Here is a 26058-nt window from a genome sequence, read left to right on the forward strand (position 1 = left end):
TTATTGTTGGACAATGATGAATCTAAGATCTACTAAGAAGCAATGCTGGGATTGAACTCTGAGAAATGGCTTAGAGCCATGAGATCCGAGATAGAATCCATGCACGATAATCAAGTTTGGAACTTGGTTGATCCACCCGATGGTGTTAAAACTATTGAGTGTAAATGAGTTTTTAAGAAAAAGATAGACGTTGATGGAAATATTCACATATATAAGGTATGATTGGTGGCAAAAGATTTTAGGCAAATTCAAGGTGTTGAATGATGAAATGTTTTCACCTGTTGCAATGCTAAAGTCTATTCGGATCATCTTAGCAATTACTACATATTATGACTATGATATATGGCACATAGATGTCGAAATAGCTTTCTTTAATAGAAACCTAAGTGAGGATGTGTACATGATACAGCCTAAAGGTTTTGTTGATCCGAAAAATGCTAGAAAGTTTTGCAAGCTGTAAAAGTCCATCTATGGGCTAAAGCATACTTCTCAGAGTTGGAATCTTCATTTTGATGAAGTGATCAAATGGTTTGGTTTCATAAAGAATGAAGCTTCATTTTGATGAAGTGATCAAATGGTTTGGTTTCATAAAGAATGAAGAAGAGCCTTGTGTTTATAAAAAGGCTAGTCGGAGCGCACTTGTGTTTTTGGTCTTATATGTAGATGACATATTGTTGTACGGAAATGACATTCTAATGTTTGATGCTGTCAAATCTTCGTTGCAAAAGAGTTTCTCAATGAAAGATCTAGGAGAGGCATCATACATATTGGGCATAAAGATCTATAGAGATAGATCAAGAAGGCTTATCAGATTAAGGTATTGAAAAGGTCCAATATGCAGGTGTGAGATCATGTGATGAAAAATTGGTTTGAATAGTAATGGTAGAGCAAAGTTGAGTATGCTTATGTAGCATAGATGGTTTGATGTGCTATCAAAAGTTGGGTATGCTTCTGTTAGCATGTTGGTTTATGCTTGGAGTTTGTGTGGTGTTGCGTGAACTGACCTTGAGTCAATTTGGGAAGGACTTGTGCTCGTACTAGTTTATTGTTTGATTCATTTGCAGTTGTTGCTCAAAGGCGAACATGGTCGATGACGGATCGGAGAATTTAGTTCGGGGAGGAACTAAGGTTCGACGACTAGGTTCAGGAGGAACTGAGGTCGTAGTGATCGAGGATGTCATGCTGGAAGTTTGGGCTAGAGAACAATGTACATGAAGACAAGGTTTCAAGTGTGCAACTAGGTGCATTGCGAGATTGCACACGAGTGCGAGGTCGTGGGCAACCAGGTGATGTGTTCGAATGGTGGGGTCGTTCGAGTACATGGCTAGGTCGAGCTGTGGTCTGACAGGTTGGAAAGTTCAGTTCCATAAAGAATCCACTGAGAGTCAGAGTCAGAGTCAGACTCGAGCACGAGTTAGATTCGGTTATGGGTGGACGTGTTTTGTTATGGTTTGTGTCCAGTTAGGATACGACCAGGTTGTTTCCAAACCAAGGATGGTTTGGAGGGCTATATATTCAGGGGGTCTCGGTCAGGGTCGAGTACTAAGAATGAGAACACGCTCAGAGAACTTAGACTTTGATCTAGGGAGTAGATTTGTCTAGAGTTTGGGATTTCATGGAATCCTTGTTGGATGCTTTGGAGAGGAATCTTCTAAACTCGTATATACAATGGGAATCAACTTTCGTAAGCTGATGTGTTGCTGATTCATAATTTTCTTTATGTTCTATATTCTGCGTACTTGGTCTTAGTTTTGATTAATTTTATGTTTCTATCAAGTTTCATCTTGGTTTAATCTATCCAAAACCTTTCTAGAATATTCAATGTTTGATCTGGGAAAATTTTGAGTGGGTTTGGTTTGCTCTCGAGTAGCTTTTTTGTCAACTCAACTAGGTTTTGATCAACTTAATTCTGGTTGATATAGTCTACTTCGACTTGGCATAATTCTTGATCCACTTATCCAATTGACTCGATTCTTCTTCAATTAGTTTTGTATTTGAATCTAGTTTTAGCTGTTTAAACTTCAGGGCAATCATACCAGTGGATCTTTCTCTACATTATTTTTACTAGAGCATGAACAGTCTGTTTCTAGTGGAATGCCGAGTTTAATTGATTTTTGATTTGGGTGAATTAATATTTGAATTTGGTTTCCGAAATCATTCACCCCCCTATGATTTCCTTATTAGAGCATAATCGATCCTACAATTGGTATCAAAGTCTTAATCCTTTTCTAATTGATCTTAATTGGTAATTAGAAACATGGCTTCAGATAGTTATTCTACAAAACCTTGTGTTCTCGATGGAGTTGATTTTTAGTTTTGGAAGGAAAAGATTGAGACCTACATTCAAGTACAGGGCTTTGCAATTTTGGAAAAGGTCTACAAGACATACATTGTGGTTCCAGAGAATAATGAGGTGACGATACAGAACATGTTGGCCGTCAAGGCGAACAGCAAGGCAAGGAACCTGATCATCCAAGGATTAGGAAGGAGCAACTTCGACTAAGTAATACATCTCAAATCAGTGTACGAGATATAAAAAGTACTTTGTGATTATCATGAAGGTTCAACTACTATTAAAAAGGTATGTTGTGAGGAATGGTGACGTCCTAAGAGTGAGATGAATTAGGACACTTAACTAATGGCTCCAAAAACTTCACAAGATAAACTATATCAATTTCTATCTAAATATGCTCTATGTTTATCTAGTGTGTCTACTATACCGCTCAAGAGGATTACAACCCACTCTAGCAAGACAAATTGCAAGAATGTAAATGCGGAAATGTAAATAAGATAGAGAGATAAACTCGGCATGTGGGATTTTTATCCTATGGTATAGGTGGCACATAAGACACCATAGTCCACATTCGAGCTCTACAAAGAATATGCTCCCGGTCACCAAGTCTCTTCTGGTCACAACTCTTGAGATACCAATTCACCAAGATAAGGCCTCAAGCACGATGAGCCACCAAGCCACCAAAGTGTGGTCTCACCACTAACCTATCATTTGGTCACTTATGCGTCGTCTTCACTTTAGAGCTTTAGTCACAAAGACATGAGCCTCTACATCCCCGCACAATCTTCTTACCGCCGCTTCACACTAAGTCGAAGAGTCAACAAGTTACCAGTGAGTCACAAAGATTCTAAGGCACCAGCGTACCTCTCGGTACATGGTTGGATCACTTCTTGATCCACTCTCTAGGTCGCAACACCTAGCAACACTTCTCTGTAGGCCTATAAGCACTAATCACTCTCTAATCTTGTGCTTAATCGTATTGGATGAACACTTTTAGCACTTTAATGCCTTGGATGTCTTCTCAAGTGTATATGGGCTTCTCTAGACTCCAGCACCTTCAAATGACCGAGTGGGTAGGTATATATAGCCTCAAACCCGCCAACTAGCCATTACTCCAGTGGCTCATGGAAACTATGAACACCGGATGATCCAGAATTAATAGAAGTACTAACATCGGATCATGCAGTGAGTACAGTAGAGGAAACTAGCCGTTGGAACCCTGGACATTCATCTCTAACATCGGACTATCCGGTGTGTACAATTCTTCTACCACCCGAGCCACTTCATCTTCTCTGTACAAAATACTCCGACGTTGCTTTGCTTCATCATCAGACCATTTGGTGTCTTGTTTGATTTCTTCTTCTGTGTAGAAACACTCCGGCATGATGATCTTCAGTACGCCAAACCATCTGGTGTGTTGATCTTCATTTTTTCATAGCTACAATTCCTCTCTGCAAGAATTGCTCTAGCGTACTATCCGACGTGTCCATCCCAGAACGTCAGACTATCTAGTCTATTGCGTTGCAGAACATCTTCCTTTGCAAATACTCTGGTGTGCATATCTTCATATCGTCAGACTATACAACATGTACAAGTGTCGTGAACTAAAATGCTCCAGCGTGTACAATGCCCTCTTCGCCAAACCATCTGCCGTAGTCATTTTTCCTAGGACTTCTCCAATTCAATCAAACTTTGTTCCGGCTATGGTGGCTTCTTCATGTATTGTATCTACGAGAAATACTAACATATATTCTTGACAAACATGTTAATCCCAATGACTATGTTGTCATTAATTACTAAAATCACAATTATGGCCTAATAGGGTCATTTTTCGCTATAATATCCCCTTTTTGGTGATTGATGATAACACAACCAAAGCAAGTGGTAAATAATAAATGATGCCAATTGTAGATAGCACAAAGCCTTACCACATTGCTTGGCTACATGTTCTTACCACTTAGTCCCGCTTTTGTTGTGGCTCCCCCTTTCTTCATTGCCACTATCTCCCTTGATCGACCCATGCAAGAACTTCTCCATTGCATGCTTTTGATACCAAATGTAGATGAGTCTCCCTTTTTCAACCTTGACATCTTGTTTATTCTCTGCTAGGCATGCTTCTTGTTTTGATAGTCAAACTTCTCTCTGTTTGTCAATAATCTCAAAAAGGGTTATAAACACATGTTGAAATCGAGGAAAAGTGTTAGAGCACATGAGAGAGAGCTTCATAAATCATGATCCAATGAAATGATACTAATTGAAGGGATACCACTTTTAGGGATAATATTTGAAGAATATGGTATCAATTGAAATGAAAGCACACAGATCATAATTCATGAAACTCACATAATATGATTCAAACTCCCCCTATATGTGTGCATACATATGATAAGAGAGAGACATATGTACAACTAGACAATATGTTAAGATGGAAGTTTAAGTCATATTATGCATGAAGGTAGCTTAAATAAACAAATGAATTGATAACGATATCAATTGAAGCCTTTAAGCATTGCATACCTCCAGGGACTTATTGATCACTCCATAAGACTAAAAAAGATATTACTTGAAACACATGTTAGCCTCAAAATCACAACTCATAGGATATACTCCCCTTAAATGTATGCATACAAGTGTTGAATACTTGTGAGAGATATACACTTGTTATTGATACCAATGTGGAGGGTACCATATAGATTGGTTCATGGCACATAAATGATACCAATTGTATAACTAGTGCTATGCAAAAAACCTACAACTAATAAACAATGTAGGTTGCTCATAAGAAAGAGAGAAACACAATCAACATATCTCTACTACTTAAAAAATACATAGTGGTTCCCGCATCAGGCAGGACGTCCTACCCCTCACCCTGTTCCGTCCTCTCCCCTTTGCACCAGACAGGTGGGCCTCCCATGTCGCGAAACCACCACCTGGTTCCTCCCGCTTCCCTCTTCTCTCACACCCCATCCGCAACCCTTTTTGTGCATCCTCCTCCCCCAACCCCTGCCCTCGCTGCCTCCCTCTGTGATCGCCCTCTCCTGCACCGCCACCGCCACCGCCTCCCTCTCCCATCCCTGGATCGATCATGTTCGAGCTCAGGCCATCATCACAAGCAGGACGCACCGCCGCTGACGTGGAGCGCGGTACCTCAATGGGTGGTTGTCGTAACAAACGGCAGTGTTCAGTCTCCGCCTCTGGGTTCTCATCGGTGCCTCCATCGTGCTCCTACTCCTCCTCATCTTTGTCTGCCTCTCCCACGACCACCACCAGCATGAAGACCTGCTCGTGCCTGACGGTAGAGTTGGCATGATCACGCCCGTGAGTCTCTCCTCGATCTCCTCTTTCCCATCGGGAATCTGCACTTCCTTTTGCTCACTTCTTGCCTTTCTCACGTAAAAAGTGACTAGACAAGAGCCGCAGTCCAATATGACCAATTTGGCAATTCCTTCGCTGCTACCGAAGTCTACTGCGGTTCCTTCCTAACCCTCGCGTCGACATGAGCTCTCCGGCGAAGAACGAGAGGAGCTCACCGGACGCAGGCCATCGAACCACCACAGCACGCTAGGGGTGGCATCAACATTGAGGCGCGATCACGGCCAATCGCCATTGACCACCGCATCAGCCTCCCCTACTACTTCCGCATCGCAGGCGCCTCCTCCGCCAGGTCAAACCCTAGCTGCCTTTGGAATCCCAAGCCAGGGATCGCTCTTGAACATCTAGATCTCTCCTTTTTCGCTTGAACTGTTAGCTTTGTGGTTTTTTTATTGATCGATTGGCCATAGTCTCTTCGTTTGGTATGGGCGATGTGGTTCGGTGAATTGGGGATTGTTTTGTTGCTTAAGTGACGTGATTCGCCGTCGTCCGAATTCATGTGCCCGAAGGATTAAGATTTGTACTTAGTTTCTTGCCCTCTGATTCTTGGTGTGTAGACGAAGCTGGCGAAGGAGAGGGACTCGCTTGCCGCGACGGCCAAGAAGCTGGCGAGGAACTTGGCAAAGGTACGGCTTTTACTAACTTTCCAGCTCCCCTTTTAGTGCAAATTCTTTCAACTCTGATTACAAGGTTGGGTTTTAGCATGACTGCATTGGGAGGCCTGTCAATTTTGAGGATAGGTGTGTTTTTAATGTTTCTTGGGTGGCGTTTGTGGGAGACTTTGATTAAAGCTTTGTACTTTTTAGTGTTGTTTGCTTGTTCATGTTAGACACGTGCCTCCCAGTGACCATGATTGTGGACACTTGATGACGATGGGCCAAGGGTTCATTGAAATTTTATGAATTTGGATGAGATGTGTGTTTCTAGCGTTGGTTCTGATGTGGAAGGAGTCAATTTTGTTCACTCTATTGTCTATAGTGTTCATCGCAGTGGAGAGTTTGTGTGATTTTTGTAGTGTTGTTAGTTTTAATGGTTACTGTGATGGAAGACTATGATTGGTCTTCTTGGTGATTCTCTAGATTACATGGTAGAAAATTTGTGACTCTGGCCAGATGATTCAACTTAGGCTGCGCTGCAAAATTCTGACTGCGTCTATTTATATCAATCAGATTTAGTTGGAAAAAAAGATAAAGTTTGCTGCAGCATTTAGATTGGGTAGAAGACTAACTTGATGAACTTCTAGAGAAGATTGCGGGGACTGAATAATTTCGAATTTAACACGAAATGCTAGGGATGTCAAACTGTCGACCCGGATTTGTGGAAATTGATTCAATATTACTAAGAAAAGGATCAGTGATTGCTTTATTGTCAGTTACTCTATCTTGCAGTTTCATGCATACTATGGTGTGGAAGCTAAAACTGTTGATTGTGACGTTTTTTAGTGCAACATTTATTCTTTCGTGACTCTGGTCTCTGATGAATCTTAAACTATTTATTTGCTATTTTCTTGAAAGACACATTTGTAGATCCTGGTAGGGTATTCTTGTCAGCATGAAATTTGTCAAACTCTTTTTCTGTTCAACATGAAAAAATGTGCTTCGGAGATCATGCTGAAATCATCACTGGATAGCTTGTATCAGCACTTCGGATATCATGTTGAAATCATCATTGGATAGCTTGCGTACCTGTTGTGGATGAATTATACGATACTTTTTTTGGTACATGAGAGAGGGGAAGTAGAGAAGCTGATACTAGAACACAAGTTTTTTTGCTTGATGTTTTTTTTTTTTCATTGAGAGTGATTGAAAATTTTGTAGTCACAATTTAGACCGCGCGAGATGACCTGTTGTGGTTTTTTTCAGTTAACCAAAATGCTGAAGCTTACAAGTGAGTTAAAAAAAGAAGAGGTGAAACAGGTTAATGACTTTCGGTCTATAAGCCTTGTGCATAGTTTTGCGAAACTTGTTACCAAGTTGTTGGCCAATAGGTTGGCTGGCCGGCTCCACCAAATGGTCTCCCCCAATCAGAGTGTATTCATTAAGGGCCGCTTTATCCAGGATAATTTCATGCTTGTGCAGCAAACTGCGAGATTTTTGCAGCAACAGAAACAACCTCGTTTTCTACTCAAGTTGGATATTTCAAAAGCTTTTGACTCAGTCTCTTGGCCTTTCCTTCTTGAAGTTTTGAAGAAATTGGGGTTTGGACCGATTTGGTGTGATATGATTTGTGGGCTTTTGGCTTCTTCATCGACACAGGTGCTGCTAAATGGGGTTCCCGGTGAGGTTATCTTGCACCGGCGAGGATTACGGCAAGGTGATCCCTTGTCTCCAATGCTTTTTATCTTGGTTATGGATATCCTCAATCATATGGTGTCACGTGCCTCGGAGAACGGCTTGTTGCAGCCTCTCTCTTCTAAGGCAATGCAGCATCGGATGTCGTTGTATGCAGATGATGTGGTCGTCTTTCTCCACCCAACTTCTAGTGATATTGATTTATTGCTTGATGTCTTACATCTCTTTGGAGCAGCCTCGGGTCTCAAAACAAATGTGCAGAAGAGCAGCGCTTTCCCTATCCAATGCAATGTTTCGGAAGTTGCTGTAATTCAAGAGCACCTCCCTTGCGAGCTGCAAGCTTTTCCTGGCAAATACTTGGGGATTCCTCTCTCCTTGTGGAAATTGACAAAAGCATAATTTCAGCCTATAATAGACCGAATTGCAGATCAATTGCCTGGGTGGAAAGCTGATCTTATGTCTAAAGCTGGAAGGGTTGTTCAGGTTCAGTTTGTCCTAACAGCCATGCTCATCTATTTAGCTATGGCCATTGACCTCCCGCCATGGGCCAATAAGGCAATTGGCAAAATTCGGCGGGGATTTCTTTGGAAAGGAAGAAAAGACATCAAGGGCGGTCATTGTCTCATTGCCTGGGCCAAGGTGCAACGACCTCGAGAGCTCGGTGGTCTAGGTATCTCTGATCTTAAAACACTTGGTTGGGCCCTCAGGATGCGATGGTTATGGCTGCAGAAGACGGAGCCCGATAGACCTTGGTCTGTTTTTCCAATTCGGGTGCATGAATGTGTTCGTGCTTTCTTTTCCATGGCAGTTGAGACTGAGATCGGTGATGGTGCGCATACCTTATTCTGGAAAGATAGGTGGCTTCATGGGCAGCAAATTGCAGAGCTTGCACCACATTTGTTTGCTGCGGTCTCTACAAGAAGGGCTAATCGGCGCACTGTTCTTGATGCTTTAACAGATCACATTTGGATTCAGGACATTCAAGGCACAACCTCTGTTGGCGTTCTTGCTGAGTACCTTGATCTCTGGGACATTTTATCCGAGATTGTGTTGCGGCCAGGAGTGGAAGGTTCTCATCGTTGGCGATTTTCAGCTTCAGGACAATACTTTGCTAAATCGGCCAATGAAAACCTTTTCCATGGCTCTGTTCTTTTTTGCCATGCGACCGGATATGGAAGTCATGGGCGCCAGGCAAATGCCGTTTCTTTCTTTGGCTGGTTATGCATAAAAGGTGTTGGACTGCAGACCGTCTTACTCGAAGACATTTGCCGCATCCGGTGTGCTGTCCTCTTTGTGATCAGGATGATGAGACAATTGATCACCTGCTCACCGATTGTGTTTTTGCGAGACAATTTTGGTTCAACCTCTTGCGGCGGTTTGGACTTCATGGTCTGTCACCTTCGGTTGATGACAGATCCTTTGATGACTGGTGGAGCAGGGTTAATGATGCGGTTGACGGCCAGATGAGAAAAGGCCTCAACTCGCTTATCATTCTTGGGGCCTGGGCTCTCTGGAAGCATCAAAATCGATGTGTTTTTGATGGTGCCGCCCCAAACATTGTAGGGGTTTTGTTGCTTGCTGAAGAGGAGGCGCATTTTTGGTGTATGGCTGGTGCTCGAGGGCTTTCCCTTTTGATGACCCTAGCATCTAGTGACTAGGTTTTTTTCAGTCGTTCTTGAGGTCGTTATCACAGACGCGCATGTACGCTAAGTTTTGAAGGTGTTTGGTTGTAATCAGGGTTTCCTACCCTTTCTTCTTCTTTAAAACAATGATACGTAGTTCTCCTACGTGTTCGAGAAAAAAAAAACCTTGCATCAATTTCGTATTATTTGCCTGCATATTTTTTTTTAGTCTCAGTCTGTTACTCTGTATGTAGTACTATTTGGTTCAAAAGTTGAGATACTGTCAGTCTGCTTGTTAGTGCAAAAGGAGTGGAGAAGTACCAATTTCTTTGGATTTCTTCGTCTTTTTTGTGTAGTGATTTTGATTGTGGTGGATTGAACTTTCATCAGATTATGGATCTCAGTTTGAGGCTAAAAAATTTTCAGATTTTTGGTAGCACAGCATCATGTCCGAATTTGGTTTCTCTGATGCCAGTTTCAGTGTAATAGTATTTCAGTTTGTTACCTCGTTCAATACTTTTGGATGTATCCGCTTAAATTTTATACTTCCAATCGAAACTATATTCTGCTTCCTTTTAGTTATAGTTGGATACCTTTACTCACCAAACTATATGTAGTCAGGATTTTCCATTACCACATTTGGTCTCTGAGAAAGAAGTGGAGACTTATTGATGTTCTCAACGAGCTTAGTCACTGAAGCGAGTTGTGCAGCGGCTGATTGATGCTAACCTGGCTGACCCAAACTACATCACATCGAGAGCCATCCTGTCCACACGAAATGAATGCGTGGATACGATTAACATGAAGATGATTGATCATTTCTGAGGAGACGAATCTCATCGGGCTCCCCGCCGCATCCGCATTGGGCCCTCCCCGCGCCACCGCTGCCCCCACTAATTTGGTTCTCGTGGGGTTTAGCTGGGACCTCGAGGACAGGGGCCTGATCTTTCTTGCTGTTCGGATTTCGCTTTCCTCTGTGGGGTGTGGTTGCCTAGGAGAAGGATGAGATGGATTTGGCGTCGGTCAACGAGGAGTTGGCCGAGATCAACAGGCAAATCGGCGATATCCTCCGCGCATTACAGTAAGCTCAAACGATCCAACTTGCTGCGATTTGGGCTATTAGTATTTGTTTATGTTCCCGCGAATGATCATTACATCTCGATTTGCTTGCTGCAATCTTGCGAGTGGAGCACAAGTTTGGAGAGCAAATTGTTGACCTCTAGGGAAAAAAACATTTTTTTCAATTTCATAATTTACTGCTCATGTTAGATATACTTGCACAATCAACTAAGATAATTAGTTGCTGGATATATAGTTTGCATGGTAGACTGACCTTGGATAATTAGTTACTGGATAATTAGTTTGCTGGCTAATTAGCTCACTCCTTTCATTTTCTTTGTTAACTTTATTACTTTGATTAAATATGAGCTCAAGAGGTGACCTAATTTTAGATTGAACCCCAAATTCATAGAGATGGTTGTCCTTGTCTTATTTAGCGTTGTCATCGCAGATGACGTCTTCGAAACGAACCGGGGCTCACATTTCATTTAAAGACATAACCAACACCACCAGCGGTAATGTTTATATTGACTACTATTGTTTAAAGGTCCATTCTGATACTAAACAACTGAATAGATGTTGTATTTCCTTTAGATGGCCTCAATGTTACAACAGATGGCGCGTCCATACAATCCTATGTGCAGCCACCAGTCGTAGATCCTAGAGAACGTAAGAGGCAAAGGAAAAGGGAGCGGTATGCCCAGAATAAAGATGAATTACTACAAAAGCATCGCAAAGCACGTCAACAAAAGAAAGTATCATCAGTCGAAGCCAATATCAAGAACCATAAAAAAATAGTCTATGATAGCCCAAATGGGGATAGGACAATCCGCATTGACTGAACTACAAAACACACCAACCGTGAAAGGTGTCTCTTACACTCAATCCCCATATGATATCCAATATTAAATAAATTTTACTGATTTTAATTCAAGGTATGTCACAATTTCTGTAGGCGTCTCTAACGTTCTAGAGTAGTCCCGCTCTCCTGTTATTTGTACGATGAAGTCTTCTATTTCAGAGGGAGTCCCTGGATGCAACGAGGAAAATAATTCTCTTGACGGAAATTTTGATTGGCTTCATAGAAATGATGCCTTTGAGATCAAACAAGTACCCATTCTGAATCAAGATCAAGAGAGTGTCATGAACATTACTCAGTCACACAATTCCCCCGTTCAATTGCCAGGTACCGTGTATAATTATATGTTGAATGCTACTACCTTTTTTTTTCCTTAAGTACTGCAGATATTATTTTGTTTCAATCTTTCTTTTTGTCTTGTGATGTATGCATATAGTAGAGATTTAGGTGCAGTTATCAGTTCTTAGTGGATTAGTGTCTGAATCTTCTAGGTGGTTTAATGCTAATCTTTGTAGACCAGAATTAACAACCGAGCAAGTTGAAAGGCGTGCAAGTGATAGGGCACGCTATACAAATATGACACCAAAGCAAAAATAGGCAAAGATAGTCCGCAAAAATGCGCTTCACGCTCAATGACGTAACACCCGAAGTAAAGATTCAATTGCAATGGAGAACCCTTTGTACAACCAAACGGATGTACCCCTTACAATTAGTGCCTCCACCCCTGATGGTTGCACAATCTCTGGCGATTGTCCCACACCTGGTGTTGAAGGTTCCCCTGTAGAGGTGGAGATCCGAGATATGAATAACTGTCAAAGATCACATAGACAACATGTAACACCAGGAGAAAGGAAAACCTTGCTTGCCTGTCGTAATGCAGCCTTCATAGCTAGACGAGACACGGGAGCTTTTGTTGCATTTGAAGAAAATCTTACAGCAGAAACATAGGACACCAGCTGTGTGGACCCTTCAACACAGCCAGACGTTGTGAACAACGGTAATTCCCTCAGTTGTGTATATTTTCCCCTTGTATTTCTAATGCAAAATCCACCCTCATGTATGTGAACTCATGTTCATTTGACATAAGACCCCTCTTCAACCTCCCAACCTGCCAACATCATAACGTCTTCAATACGCCCATTTATTAATGAAGACGGTAAAGTTCTTGGTTGTATTTATTTACTTTTGAAATACAATACAAAAGGAACCACTGTTTACCGTAATGTTCCACAGGTGATGATGAAGCCATATTCGAAGAGGACATGGACGAGGAGGACTACATGTTTGCTGGTCAAGGTACTTTTTGCACTGGTCGCATCCTTTGTTAGTACCATACTAAGCCTCCTCTAACCCTTTGATGCTAAATCTCTACAGATGGGGACAATGATGAGGATGTTGAATTTGATGGAGCTGACGATTCCAGTGTCACGGCCTCAAGCGTCCCCGAACCGTACGACCACGTGTATAGCAACATACCCCAAAGCATGCACATGCTTAAGCCCCAACCGAACTGTGAATTCTGTGATGTGAGGATGTTCGAGTATGAGCCTAAGGGGTTCTGCTATCATAACAGAAAGATCAGTCTGTCCAATCCAGATACGCCACCCGAACTATTGAGGCTATGGTCAAGTGCATATTCGAATGCCAAGCATTTTTGGGACAACATTAGGTTCTTCAATGGTCATTTCTCATTCACTTCTCTTTATTGTCACCTTGACAGCGAGACCACCAACATGGCAAGTAGTGGTATCTACATGTTTTGATCCCACAGTCAAATGTACCACAATATACATTTATTTGGAACTAATGGCTTGGACCCTCAGCATTTAGAGATGTACTTCTATGATGGTGACCCAAGTCTAGAGCACCGGTATCGGCGATGTCGTGAGAAGCAATACCGGCAAGACCAAGAAGTAATCACAAGGCTATTTGGCATACTTTGTGACAACCCATACTCTCAGTAGTTCAGGAGTATGGCACAGGTCGAAGACCTTGAGGATTACTGTGTGACACTAAATCTTGATAATAGGCTCGACCAGAGGATGTATAATGTACCGCTCACTTCAGAGGTGGTAGGCAGCGAGCAACGGAAAAACTCCAATTGTAGTGTTATCCTATATGGGAACAACAACGAGACATATAGCATCCGATAGTATCATGTGTGCTATGACCCCCTGCCATACCCTCTCTTCTTCCCAAGAGGTGAAATTGGCTGGCATCCTTATATCCCAAAGGTTGCATATCCATGGATGAGGTTAGGGCGACTCGTGCAGCGTGTGGTAATAATAATGAGGATCCAGGTTGATATTATCATACAATTAATGTTTTTAGCATGGGTTTTGCCTTTGCATTCATTTATATCTTGCACTAACATCTATCATCCTACGCTCCACGCAGATTCAAATAGCAGGTTGTGCGCCTCTGTGAGGGACTATTACTGCTACAAATTCTAGATGAGGTCAGGGATATTCAACCCGATACTGTTTGGCAAACATCTTTTTCCAGCAGTTTGCGGTCGATACTTACATCAAGATCGAGAGTTTGCGGCTAGACTACATATGGAATCATCAAAAGGAGATAAGGACGGACCTCTATCAAGGCTTGGTGGATAGCTTTAATGTTGGAGAGAGCAGAGCGAACGCGGTCGGCAAACGGATCGTGCTGGCTACATAATTTATCGGAGGACCACGAGATATGAGGCGTCGGTGCATGGATGCTATGGCATTGGTGCGGAAGTACGGGAAGCCAAACATCTTCCTCACGATGACCTGCAACCCTAACTGGGAAGAGATCACACATGAGCTCGAGCATGGCCAGATACCTCAAGATCGCCCAGATCTCATCGTGCGTGTTTTCAAGGCAAAGCTCGAGGAACTAAAGAAGCAGTTGTTTGAGAAGCACATGCTTGGCAAGGTCCAGGCCTATGTATATGTTGTGGAGTTCCAGGAGAGGGGATTGCCGCACGCCCATTTCCTGCTGATCATGCAGGGCAAATATAAGCTCGTGTGTCCAGAGCAATATGATTGTATCATCTCTACTGAGCTCCCGGACAAGCACAAGTACCCAGAGCTATACAAGATGGTTGTCAAGCACATGATGCATGGCCCTTCTGGTGTGCTGAACTCCTAGTGCCCGTGCACAAAGGATCGTGGGTCATGCAAGAACCATTATCCACATCCTTTCAATGCGGCTACCATGCAAAGCAAGGATTCCTACCTGGTGTACAGGAGATGCGATGATGGTCACCATGCAATGGTTCAAAAATGCCAGCTAGACAACAGGTGGGTCATCCCTTACAACCCTTACCTCTTGCGGTTGTTCAACTGCCACATCAATGTTGAGATCTGCTCGAGCATAAAAGCTGTCAAGTACATGTTCAAGTACATATATAAGGGCCACGATCGGGCGTCTGTATCTGTCAACAAGGCTGACAACAATGACATCGATGAGATCAAGCAGTACAGGGCGGCGAGGTGGGTTACCCCACTGGAAGCCTTGTGGAGGATATACGGCTTTGACCTGAGCAAGAACTCTCCACCTGTGATGCAACTACAACTTCATCTCATGAACATGCATATGGTTTCGTACCGAGGGGGGCAGGACATACAGGAGGTGCTCGACCGTGATGATGTTGAGAAGTCAATGCTAACAGAGTACTTCGAGGCAAACAAAGTACACGAGCAAGCAAGAGGCATCCTCTACCGTGATTTCCCCAAGTGGTTTACTTGGCAAAAAGGGAAAAATAGAAAGTTTTGGTAACCGAGGAAACATGGTGGACAAGTCGGTAGAATTGTGACGGCCCATCCAGCCGAGGGGGAACGCTACTACCTCCAGGTTCTCCTGAACCACATGACGGGTGCCACATCCTATGAGGACCTGAGGATAGTTGATGGTGAGATCCTATCGTCCTTTAGTGATGCCGCGGAAAGAAGGGGTCTGATTGAGGCAAACAATACGCTGGACGAGTGCCTCATGGAGGCCGAGATTCTAACCGCGGTTGACAACGGCAAAGGAGGCATGTTCTTCATTGATGGCCCAGGAAGCATTTGGAAGACTTTTCTTTACAAGGCACTGCTTGCTATGGTCCGCGGCTAGGGGAAGATCATCATGGCGATGGCTACATCTGGTGTTGTCACTTCTATAATGCCCGGAGGAAGAACCGTGCACTCACAATTCAAAATACCTCTGACCATTGATGATGAGGATTTCTGTGGTTTCACAAAGCAGAGTGGGACGCCTAAGCTTCTGCAGGAGGCATCACTGATTATGTAGGATGAAGCCTCCATGACTAAGAGGCAGGCGGTGGAGGCCCTGGACAACAGCATGCACAACATAATGGGCCAGCCAAATATCCCGTTCGGCGGGAAGACAATTGTGTTTGGTGGTGAATTTAGACAGGTCCTCCCTGTTGTCTGAAAGGGGTCAAGGTCTCAGATAGTTGATTCGATGCTGCGCAAGTCCGACCTATGGGAGCATATGCGACATCTAAGGATCATGCATAACATGAGGGCTCAGAGCGACCCATGGTTTACGGAATACCTACTGCACATCGGTAATGGCACCGAGGAGGCTGATGGTGATGGCAAAATATGTATTCCTAATGATATATGTGTGTTGTATACAAGAAAGGATGCAGACCTTGATAAACTTATAGATAGCGTGTTTTCGATGCTCGACGCTAACCTGGCTGACCCAAACTACATCACGTCGAGAGCCATATTGTCCACACAAAATGAGTGTGTGGATATGATTAACATGAAGATGATTGGTCATTTTCGGGGAGACGAGATGGTGTACCATAGCTTTGATCGCGCTGAAGATGACCCCCACAACTACTATCCACCGGAATTCCTTAACTCTCTGGCCCCAAACAGGCTACCTCCGCATGTGCTAAAGCTCAAGGTTAACTGTCCTATAATACTACTCAGAAATATTGACCCTGCCAATGGACTTTGCAATGGGACAAGACTTGTGATCCGGGGGTTCCAAAGAAATGCTATTGACACAGAGATCATGCTCAGGAAGCATGCTGGGAAGAGGATTTTTCTGCCTCGTATCCCCCTATGTCCCTCTGATGACGAGATGTTCCCTTTTCTATTCAAGCGGAAACAGTTTCCTGTTAGGCTCAGCTTCGCCATAACAATCAACAAGGCACAGGGTCAGACTATCCCGAATGTCGGCGTGTACCTCCCCCAGCCAGTGTTCTCTCATGGCCAGCTATATGTCACACTATCTAGAGCCACTGCCAAAAGGAACATCAAGATCTTTGCCACCCTAGATGACGATAAGAAAAGGAGAAGTACTCAAAGCAGAGTGGGACGTGCACTAAGAATATCATTTATAGAGAAGTCATTACACCATAGTCGAGGTATTTTATTGCTTATTGATTGATTTGTGGCTACTGCTATACTTTGCTTATCTTTGATGTGATACATCTAATAAATTTTTTTTTTGCGCAGGCTCAATGGTAGGAGGTACCCAATTGATATGATGTAGAGGGTAAGGGTAAGGGCAAGAGTAACAACCCATGTGGATGATGATAAAAAACTTGTTTACGACGAGGTCCAGTGCATGCTGCTTATTAGGAACCATGTTTTCTCTTCTTCGTCGGTGGGTACGAGCTTGATTCTTTCATATTGCCGAAGCACAAAGTATAAACTTGGTTGTACGACAGTGTGTTGCCTGGTGTTTAGAGTAGTGCCTTTAGTGTTTGCAGTACTTCAACAATATTAACAATGTTATTACTTGAAAGATACTTCAATGATGATGGCTAGTTTTAAAGGAATCAACAATGTTATCATGTATAAATTTGCGACTCCTGTTGCAATGTATGGCCATTCAACTCTACCGTCTAATTTGGACACGCATATAGGGCAAAACCATCCTTCATCCCCTGGAGGTACTAGAAATAAAAACAGTTACAAATGAGCAGCAGATCTGCCATGTGGAAGCATAGGAAATCACTCCTTAGATCCATTATTGTAAGTAATATCTATACATATGTTTGATATCATCTTGCATAAATTTTGTTTCCAATGCAACGCATGGGCACTCAACTAGTCATATGAAAAATTTACACTAGGCATTGGAATAAATTGAATTGAGAGCATGCAATCCTAGACAAGGCAAGTGAATTCATCATTTTAGAGGATTTAACATCTAGTACCTTTGCCTTTTTTACCTTTGGATGGGAGTTTAGGTATATCTGATTATGATCTTCATTAATACGTCCAATCTTGTACACTTGGCTCCTTTGCTTGAATCCTCATTTCATCTTGTAAGCCAAGTCTTCAAATCCCTAAGCCGACTTGTGGACCTCAAGTTTTCTTCGGAGCCCAAACTGATTGGGCCCCTTCATATTGGTGATGACTTCTTTGGGCATCCAAATGGGTTAGCTCCACCTCCGGTTCTTTCTCCCAACAATGTGTGCAACCACTTTGTCATTGTTCTTCTTGTTGAGCTTGTACTGGTTACTTATGGTTTTGGTCTTTTAGTTGGGGTTGATGTAGATGTTGGAGGTCTTGTTGTGGAGGTTCATGCTTGAGCTGCTTGCATTGAAAAGACTTGTGACCTTCTTGATGGTACTTCAACAATGTCACGATAGATTCTTCTGCAACCCCCTTCACCATGATAGCATGGTTATCTTGAGGAAGTTGGACATGGTTCTTGCCCTTTAATCTTGCCAAGTCCCTCTTGAGCTTCTCCACTTCTTGCTTGAGCTCATCATTCTCTTGTTCAATAAGTTTATTAGATGATTCTACAACAACATTCTTAATGCATGTCTCATTACAAAGGGTGAGCTAGATAAATCAAATGAATCATCACAAGAAGTGAAAGCATCTACCTTAGGATTGAAATTAAAGAGAGAGGTAGAATGCTTCAAAGGGACCTTAAATTGATATTCAATGCACTCAAATTTAGCCTTAAGCTCTTCATGCTTCTTGTTTAGCAAATTGAATTTGCTCAATAATTGTTCATAATTAGAAACAAAGGTAGCATGAATATCATTAAGGGTATTAAATTTCTTAAGTTCTTTAACTTATTTTTTTAAGACCCTTTGTTACTCATTGATCAAATCAAGAAGTTCTTTTTGAGAGGATGAATCATTATCGGATTCATCATTACATATATCGCTTTGCATTGCTGAGCATTTAAATAGAGAGCTAAAATAACATGTTTTATTTCAACAGGGAACACTTGTTGAGTAGATGAAGATTAGCATGTTACAAAACAATCGTATGATTCCATTTCCATATTTTTTTATCAATGGAAAATACCACAAGCAGAGCACTTACCAAAGTTCTACACTGATGAATATCGTCATTAATAACGGGTTACAACTTGACCTGTTACTAATGACTGACCTAGGATAACTTATTACTGATAAGTTGATCATTAGTGACGGATTAAACCTTAACTCATCACTAATTGCTGGCCTAGGACGACCCGTCACTTATAATCTGATCATTAGTGATTGGTCCCAACTTGGCCCATCACTATTATCATCAGTGATGGGTTGTTACATGGCCCATCACTAACGATCACTCATTAGTGACGGGTCTATGTCTAGTTCTGATCAAAAAGGCACATTAGTGACGGGTTATAGCGGGACCTATCACTAATGTGTCTGTTGGAGCAAGAGTTCGTCTTGCCCCAGCAAGTACGATGAGAGTTTCTTCTAAGGAGCAGACTCAAGCTTGGAGACGAAGTTTAAGAGGAAGGAACATCACGAATGTATTGATGATAGAAAAAATAGATCACTCTAAAAGGAGTATCACAGCGTGACTTGGTGTATTTTCACCTATGTGTCTTTTTCGCTGTCTTGCCCGTCCTCCTGACCAGATGACCATGGCCCCCTATTTATAGGATCGTGCGTAGCTTGGCGTACAAGTTATCATAATGTACAAATATCTGGGATCTAACCGATTTACTGAGCCTTATCCTGGATAGCTACTTTCTACCCTATCTGGGAGATAAATATCCACCGTGGTAACTATCTTGGTGCCTGCCCCTTGGAGTGCAGTGAGCCGGTCGCCAATTGCGGCCCAGCACCGCATTGTAAGGGGTGTCAGGATAGCCTCCATTATGTTAGAGTGTCAGAGCGGCGTCCATCAGCCTAGGCTTTTAATGCCGGTCACTTCCTTGCAGACAAAGCATGACCAGTGCTCCTCTTTCTGCAAATCTTTCCTAAGGCTTGCTGACTCACCTTGTAGCCTTCGGGAAGGCGGCCCGAGCAGCCCGAGGCGGGGGCCTCGGGAGGTATGGAACCGGGAGGTGAAAGCTTCGGGAAGCAGGCCCCCGGAAGGCCGGGGCTTCTGGAGGCCGAAGCTTCGGGGGACCGAGGCTTCAGGAGATCAGATTTTTGGGAGGCTGAGCCTTCGAGAGGCCGAGCCGGTTAAGCCAAGGGAAGGCTTCGCAGGTACGAAGAGGTACCGTGAAGGGATCTGATGACTTCGGAGCTCGAGCCTTTAACTTAGGGTTTGGAGATCAACGCTTCAGAGGGACCTGGATGGTAATCTTCAACCATAATCCTCAGGCTAGTTTATTTTCCCCCCAACAGTACCCCCTCATTCTCGGGCCCCGATGTTTCGGAGGGGGGAGAGGATGTAGATGAAAAACCAACCCCAGCCTGGTATAGTATCAAGTATGCCTGATGGCAATTCCCTGTCCTTTAAGAAGTTTTTTCATTAAGAAACCGTGGGCGTCGATGGCAAGCCCAAGGATGATGGCATACTAGTGGTGGCGATTTGCCCCGGAGTTTGTTGGATCTATCATGCGTGGTGTTGGGACCCCGGGTCAGAGGGATGTCAATGGATGTGGTGTACTTCCAGGGTCCGTGCTGAGACCAATACAGGTTATCCGGATTCCTTTGGTATGGTTCTTCCTGCCCTTTGAGGTCGCCAAAGCAGAGGTTACGTGTAGGATTGGAGGATCCTACACGTTAGCTTGGCAGGATAAGACGTGCCACTGTTGCGTTCTGACTCGACAATGCGGGGGGTCATTTAGGGTCTTGTGCCCACGCCCCTGTCATGTGCCAAAAGGAGTCTAGGGTTATTAATGTGACGGGACGTCTGTGCGAGAAAACGAGGCATTCGTCGTGCAGTGCTGCCACGTGTTGGAGGAACGACCGGGGCATGGCCACGGTCCCCCCCCCCCAGGTATTCAATGGGGGACACCGCGGTGTTGGTTCCGCTTCATCTTCCGTACTTACGTGGCTACTTGGCCCGGGTATAAAGCTGGGGTCACCCGGCTGGAGTCTCCATAGCCCTACGAGTGAGCAGTTAACCTTGACTTGAGTATGGCATCGTCTTCCTCCTTATGCTCTTCAGAGATGTCGATGATCTTGACGGCTTCTTCGGGAGCCAGACCGTTTTGGTCGTTGATAGAGGCGCCGGTGGCCACACCGCTTCCATCTCTGCAGGGGAGGCGGCTGCCCAACGCTCCAGCCCGACCTTTGGCCGGGGAGGCCATGCCCGTCGAGATCATCAATATCTTCGATGACGATGAGGAGATCGACTAGGATCTCCTGCGGGGGAGAGCGAGCATGCGTCTATGGAGACGACGACGAAGGAGGAGGCCGGGAAGGCTAGGGAGAAGGCCCCGCCGGTGACCTCCTTGGACTCTTCTTCATCCTCCAACAGCTCGGGAGCCGGCTACTATATCGGCTTCACAGCAGCAGGCCACAGATGAGGTGCATACGCCGTCCCATGTGTGGCCCCTGCCAGGACCCGTAGGAGGTGAAGGCGGTCAGCGGGATAGCGTACTTGATGATGTCGTGAGGCATCCATGTCTCACGGTTGACCATGGCCTTGTTGTGGGCTCATGGCTTGACTTAGTCACCTTGTACTCTTTCTCACCCTGTTTTGCTCCGTAGGGATCTATCTTCTTCGTGGCTATTTCTGTACTGTAGCTTCAATATGTGTCTTCTGGATGTACCAGTTGTTTAATAATATAACATGGACCTTCAGGAATTGTCGTGTTTCCTTCCGTATCGGAGTGCAAGAGGATCTTTCGAACGGGTGACCGCATGTGTGTGTGCCTTCGTGCCTTCAAACCGCGCTTCTTTGTCCCCTTCGTAGGCGATGGCTAGTTTTTTCTGACGACCGAGGTACCGAGCCTTCGCATAGATCATCACCGATTTCGTTCCTTCTGGGGGAGAGGTGGCCTCGGGAATCTGGTGGTGGTAGATACGTAGGGTAACTAAGGAGAACCGGGTGGAGCAGTGGTGACCTCGTCGTTCCCGGTTATTGCGTACTCCTCGGGCTTGGCACTGGTAGGGCCTTCTTCTCAATTTGTTTCAGATTTTCGACTCAGCGAAGTCCATCTGGAACCTTTAGAGACAAGCTCCGGAGGTGGTCCTTGACCCTTCGGGTTCCTTAGTGACTACCTAGGTTTAAGGCGACTGTGTGTCAGAGGTGAAGCCGAAGGCTAGGCTGGAGAGGTGGTCCGCGACCCCCTTAGCCCTTAGCCACTGCCTAGCTCCGGAGGTACTATATTTGGAGCCTGGCGATGGTGTGTCGGAGGCGAAGCTGAAGGCTAGGCGAGAGAGGTGGTCCGCGACCCCCTCGATCGTTAACCACTGCCTAACTCCGGAGGTACTCCGTTTGGAGCCTGGCGACGGCGTGTCAGAGGCGAAGTCGAAGACTAGGTAGGAGAGGTGGTCCGCGATCCCCTCGCCCCTTAGTTGCTGCCCGACTTCAGAGGTACTCCGTCCGGAGCCTAGCGACGGCGTGTCAGAGGCGAAGCCGAAGGCTAAGCGGAAGAGGTGGTCCCCTCAGCCCTTAGCTCCTGTCCGGCTCCGGAGGTACTCCGTCCGGAGCCTGGCGACAGCGCGTGACCCCCTCGGCCCTTAGCCAGTGCCCTAAATTGCGGTCTCTACAATGGACAGTCGAGAGTTCCACTATATTTCCCGTGCCACGCAACGTGGCTCTTATTAAGTGTTAGTATAACACTCATAAAATGATGTATGAAATGTGTCTTTAAAGGAGATGGTAGGGTAATGATTTTACCTTTAACCATACGTGTTTGAGTCACGCGGGTCATACCTTTCCATGTCGGGAGGGGGATTTTTATACCCCTTTGATCTATGTGTTGTGCTCCTTAGAGGCCAGTGGGTTTTGTCCCTTCGGCACGAAGGCATTTGCCTTCAAGATGCCGAGGTACTCTTCCCATTAGGTCCTTTCAGAACCTTTCCGCCCGGCGGAGTTTTTGGAAAACACCCCCATTGCAGGAGTTTTTGGAAGTCTCTCCGTTTTAGTGGAGGTTTGGTAAAATTCCCTATTGTACGAAGGTTTGGTAAGGCTCTCCATTTTTGCCGGAGGTTTTGTGAAGCTCTCTGTTGTACGGGGGTTTGGTAAAGCTCTCCGTTGTGCGGAGGTTTGGTAAGGCGGTAAGGCTCTCTGTTTCTACCGGATGTTTAGCTCTTCGTTGTGTGGAGGTTTGGTAAAGCTCTCCGTTGTTGTAGGAGGTTTTTGTAAGACTCTCCGTTTTTGTCGAAGGTTTTGTAAGACTCTCCGTTTTTGTCAGAGGTTTTGTAAAGTTCTCCGTTTTTGCCGGAGGTTTTGTAAGACTCTCCGTTTTTGTTGGAGGTTTTTGTAAGACTCTTCGTTTTTGCTAGAGGTTTTGTAAGGTTCCTTGGCATGTATTAATGCCGAAGGCCCTACACACTATCGGAGCTACACAATACCTTCCAGGAAACCTAGTCAGTCTTGCCTTCCAGGTGACCTAGGCATGCTATGCCCGCGGTTTGTAGGCTTGTCGTGCTCCCGGGGAAACGCCCAGGGTGCACCGCAACACTACCCACCAAGGATGTGCCCTGGCGTGTGGCATTTATACGACCGAAGCTATGCAATACCTTCCAGGAAACCTAGGCTTGATGCCTTAGCGGTGACCTAGGCATTTTGCGCCCGTAGTATATAAGAATGTCGTGTTGCGACGGCATTCCTCAGAGCACCGCATCCTCACATCAGGGCAGTCCCCTGATATGCAGCGTCCACATACTATCGAGGCTACACAATACCTTCCAGGAAACATAGGCAGTCTTGCCTTCCAGGTGACCTAGGCATGCTACGCCCGCGGTGTGTGGGCTCCACTTCCTACCAAGGCAAAGCCTACCCTCCGGGAAACCTTTTTAGGTGACTTTGGGTTTAGGCAAGCAATGCTTACTGGTGCGTAGGCTTGTCATGCCTCTGAAGAAATCCCTCAGAGGCGCCGCAACTACATTACCAAGGAAGTCCCTTGATAATCGGCATCTACACACTATCGAGGCTACACAATACCTTCCAGGAAACCTAGGCACGCTACGCCCACGGTGTGTAGGCATGTCGTGCAACGAGGATTCCTTGCAACAGCATTCCTCGGAGCACCGCAACTCCGCCACCGAGGACATCCCCCGGGGCGTGGCTTCGACACCCGAGGCTGTGCAAATGCCTTCCAGGGCACCCTGGGCATAATCTGCCTTGCAGGTGACCTAAGCATAAGCGGCGCCCGCGGTGTGTGGCCCTCACTGTGTACCGAGACTATTCAATGCCTTCTAGGAAATTTAGGCAGTCTTGCCTTCCATGTGACCTAGGCATGCTACGTCCGTGGTACGTGGGCTTGTCACGCCACCCAAATATGTCCTACGGGTGGTGCCGCAACACGGTCTATCAAGGAAATCCCTTGATACGTGGCAACTATACTTCTGAGGCTGCACAATTCCTTCCAGGAGACCTGGGCAGACCCGCCCCCCAGGCGACCTAGGCACAATGCGTCTGCGGGAGTGTAGGGATTTTGCATGGTTATACTAGCTAAGTTTTGCAATCTATTTTTGGTAATAAGAAGCTAGTTGTAGCATAAAACATAGCTAGGTTATATAACTGTTCATGCTAAATGAGAATATAACTTAAATTCTACCGCTTCTACCTAGTGGCTATCTATTGCAAAAAGACTTCTAGCAGTAAGGTTGGAGGCCTCACACAGACTCTAACCTGGCCGTATGAAAGACGGATCACTGAGTAAACTACCTGGTGGTTAACAGTGGGCGTACCTTTGTAGGAATAAGGCCTCAATTGTGAGGCTTAGTGGCCTCAAAGCCTGTGGCTAGGCTGGGAGAGGCGGTGCTTGACCTCCTCAGCCTTTAGCCGTTGCTTGGCCCCGGAGGTAATCCGTCCGGAGCCTGGCGATGGCATGTTGGAGGTGTAGTCGAAGGCTAGTCGGGAGAGGCGGTCCTCGACCGCCTCGGCCCTTAGCCGTTGCCCAGCTCTAGAGGTACCCTGTCCGGAGCCTGGCGACGGCGTGTCCCTGACTCAGTTCTCATTGCTGGATGTGGTATTGTTGGATGTAGGGTCGGTAGTGAAGGTGCAGGGTTGAGGGGTCGGGGATTTGCCCGGGAGTTTTCCCCAGGCCTTCGAACCCTGCGTCGTCCTTCGCCTACTCCTTCTGCGGCCAAGTATTCTGCTTTCCTTCCGAAGTATTCTTCCTAGAAGGTCATGAGGGTGCGGCAGTCGTTAGTGTTGTGACCGCGTCCTGGTCCATACAGGATGCACCCGTGTGCCTCCTGGGGTGCCAGAGCTTGGAGTTATCGTTGGGATCACTGCCGAAGGCGGTGTGTCCCGGAGCCTGTGGTTTCCCCAGGGTCTCCTTCCCTTTTGGGAGACCATCGAGGCTGCCCGGTGAACCGGCTTTTGGAGCCGAAGTGGTTCTGGCTATGCCTCCCCGGACGAGGTGGGCTTGGGGTTTCCTGCACACGATTGGCGTTGCGAGGGCGGCGTTGGAGGCACCGGCAGGGTCCGTGCACCCTGGAGCCCTCCGTCTCCTTGGAACCCTCTTTCGCCTGAGGGGCCCAAGGAGGGTGCTGGGTGGACACACTTTCCGAAGATGTTGGCTCGCTTAGGGTATCCCAGGTGTGGTCGAAGGGGATACCTGGGGACCAAGCCCAGGTGGGAGCACTCCTGGGTTGGACCGCCCAGAACCATTGGAAGGCGGCCTGCTTGGCTGTGGTTTCGGCCGTGTCCTCTCCTGAGGCGGTGAGGTCTTCGTCGTGCAGAGGCTGGAAGGCCTCCACGCCGTCTGGAGTTCCTGTACCGACCTAGGGTTCTAAGTTGGCCAAGGTCGGGGGAACGCCATTCCACACGGTAGCGGGGCTGGAGCATGCATACAGTGCGTATGGCTGGGACAGCCATGCATATGGTTGCATGCTTGCAACGGTGGGTATGGCGGTTTTAGCTAGGCCTTTGGTGGTTTTCCTGGTGGATTCCTACCTCTCTTAGCACTTCTGTGTTTGAGTCCCCACGGACGGCGCGCTGTTGGAGCAAGATTTTGCCTTGCCTCAGCAAGTACGGCGAGAGTTTCTTCTAAGGAGGAGACCCAAGCTTGGAGATGAAGTTTAAGAGGAAGGAACACCACGAATGTATTGATGGTAGAAAAAATAGATCGCTCTGGGAGGAGTATCATAGCGTGACTTGGTGTATTTTCACCTCTGTGTCTTTTTCGTTGTCTTGCCCGTCCTCCTACCCAGATGACCATGGCCCCCTATTTATAGGGTCATGCGTAGCTTGGTGTACAAATTATCATAATGTACAA

General features: G+C 45.5%; 3 protein-coding genes across 3 annotated transcripts; all 3 read left to right on the forward strand.

The window, feature by feature from the left end:
• Positions 1 to 14214: 14214 nt before the first annotated feature.
• Positions 14215 to 14625, forward strand: LOC133886419 (uncharacterized). The gene has a single exon (XM_062326129.1). It carries the CDS (start codon positions 14215 to 14217, stop codon positions 14623 to 14625), a length of 411 nt encoding a protein of 136 aa, XP_062182113.1.
• Positions 14626 to 14691: 66 nt separating this feature from the next.
• On the forward strand, positions 14692 to 15255 carry LOC133886420 (uncharacterized). The gene has a single exon (XM_062326130.1). It carries the CDS (start codon positions 14692 to 14694, stop codon positions 15253 to 15255), a length of 564 nt encoding a protein of 187 aa, XP_062182114.1.
• Positions 15256 to 15942: 687 nt separating this feature from the next.
• LOC133886421 (uncharacterized) lies at positions 15943 to 18040 on the forward strand. The gene is made up of 3 exons (XM_062326131.1): positions 15943 to 16864; positions 16956 to 16970; positions 17991 to 18040. Exons 1-3 carry the CDS (start codon positions 15943 to 15945, stop codon positions 18038 to 18040), a joined length of 987 nt encoding a protein of 328 aa, XP_062182115.1.
• The last annotated feature ends 8018 nt before the right edge of the window (positions 18041 to 26058 follow it).

The sequence above is a fragment of the Phragmites australis genome, chromosome 12, assembly GCF_958298935.1.
Source record: "Phragmites australis chromosome 12, lpPhrAust1.1, whole genome shotgun sequence".
Taxonomy (NCBI): Eukaryota; Viridiplantae; Streptophyta; class Magnoliopsida; order Poales; family Poaceae; genus Phragmites; species Phragmites australis.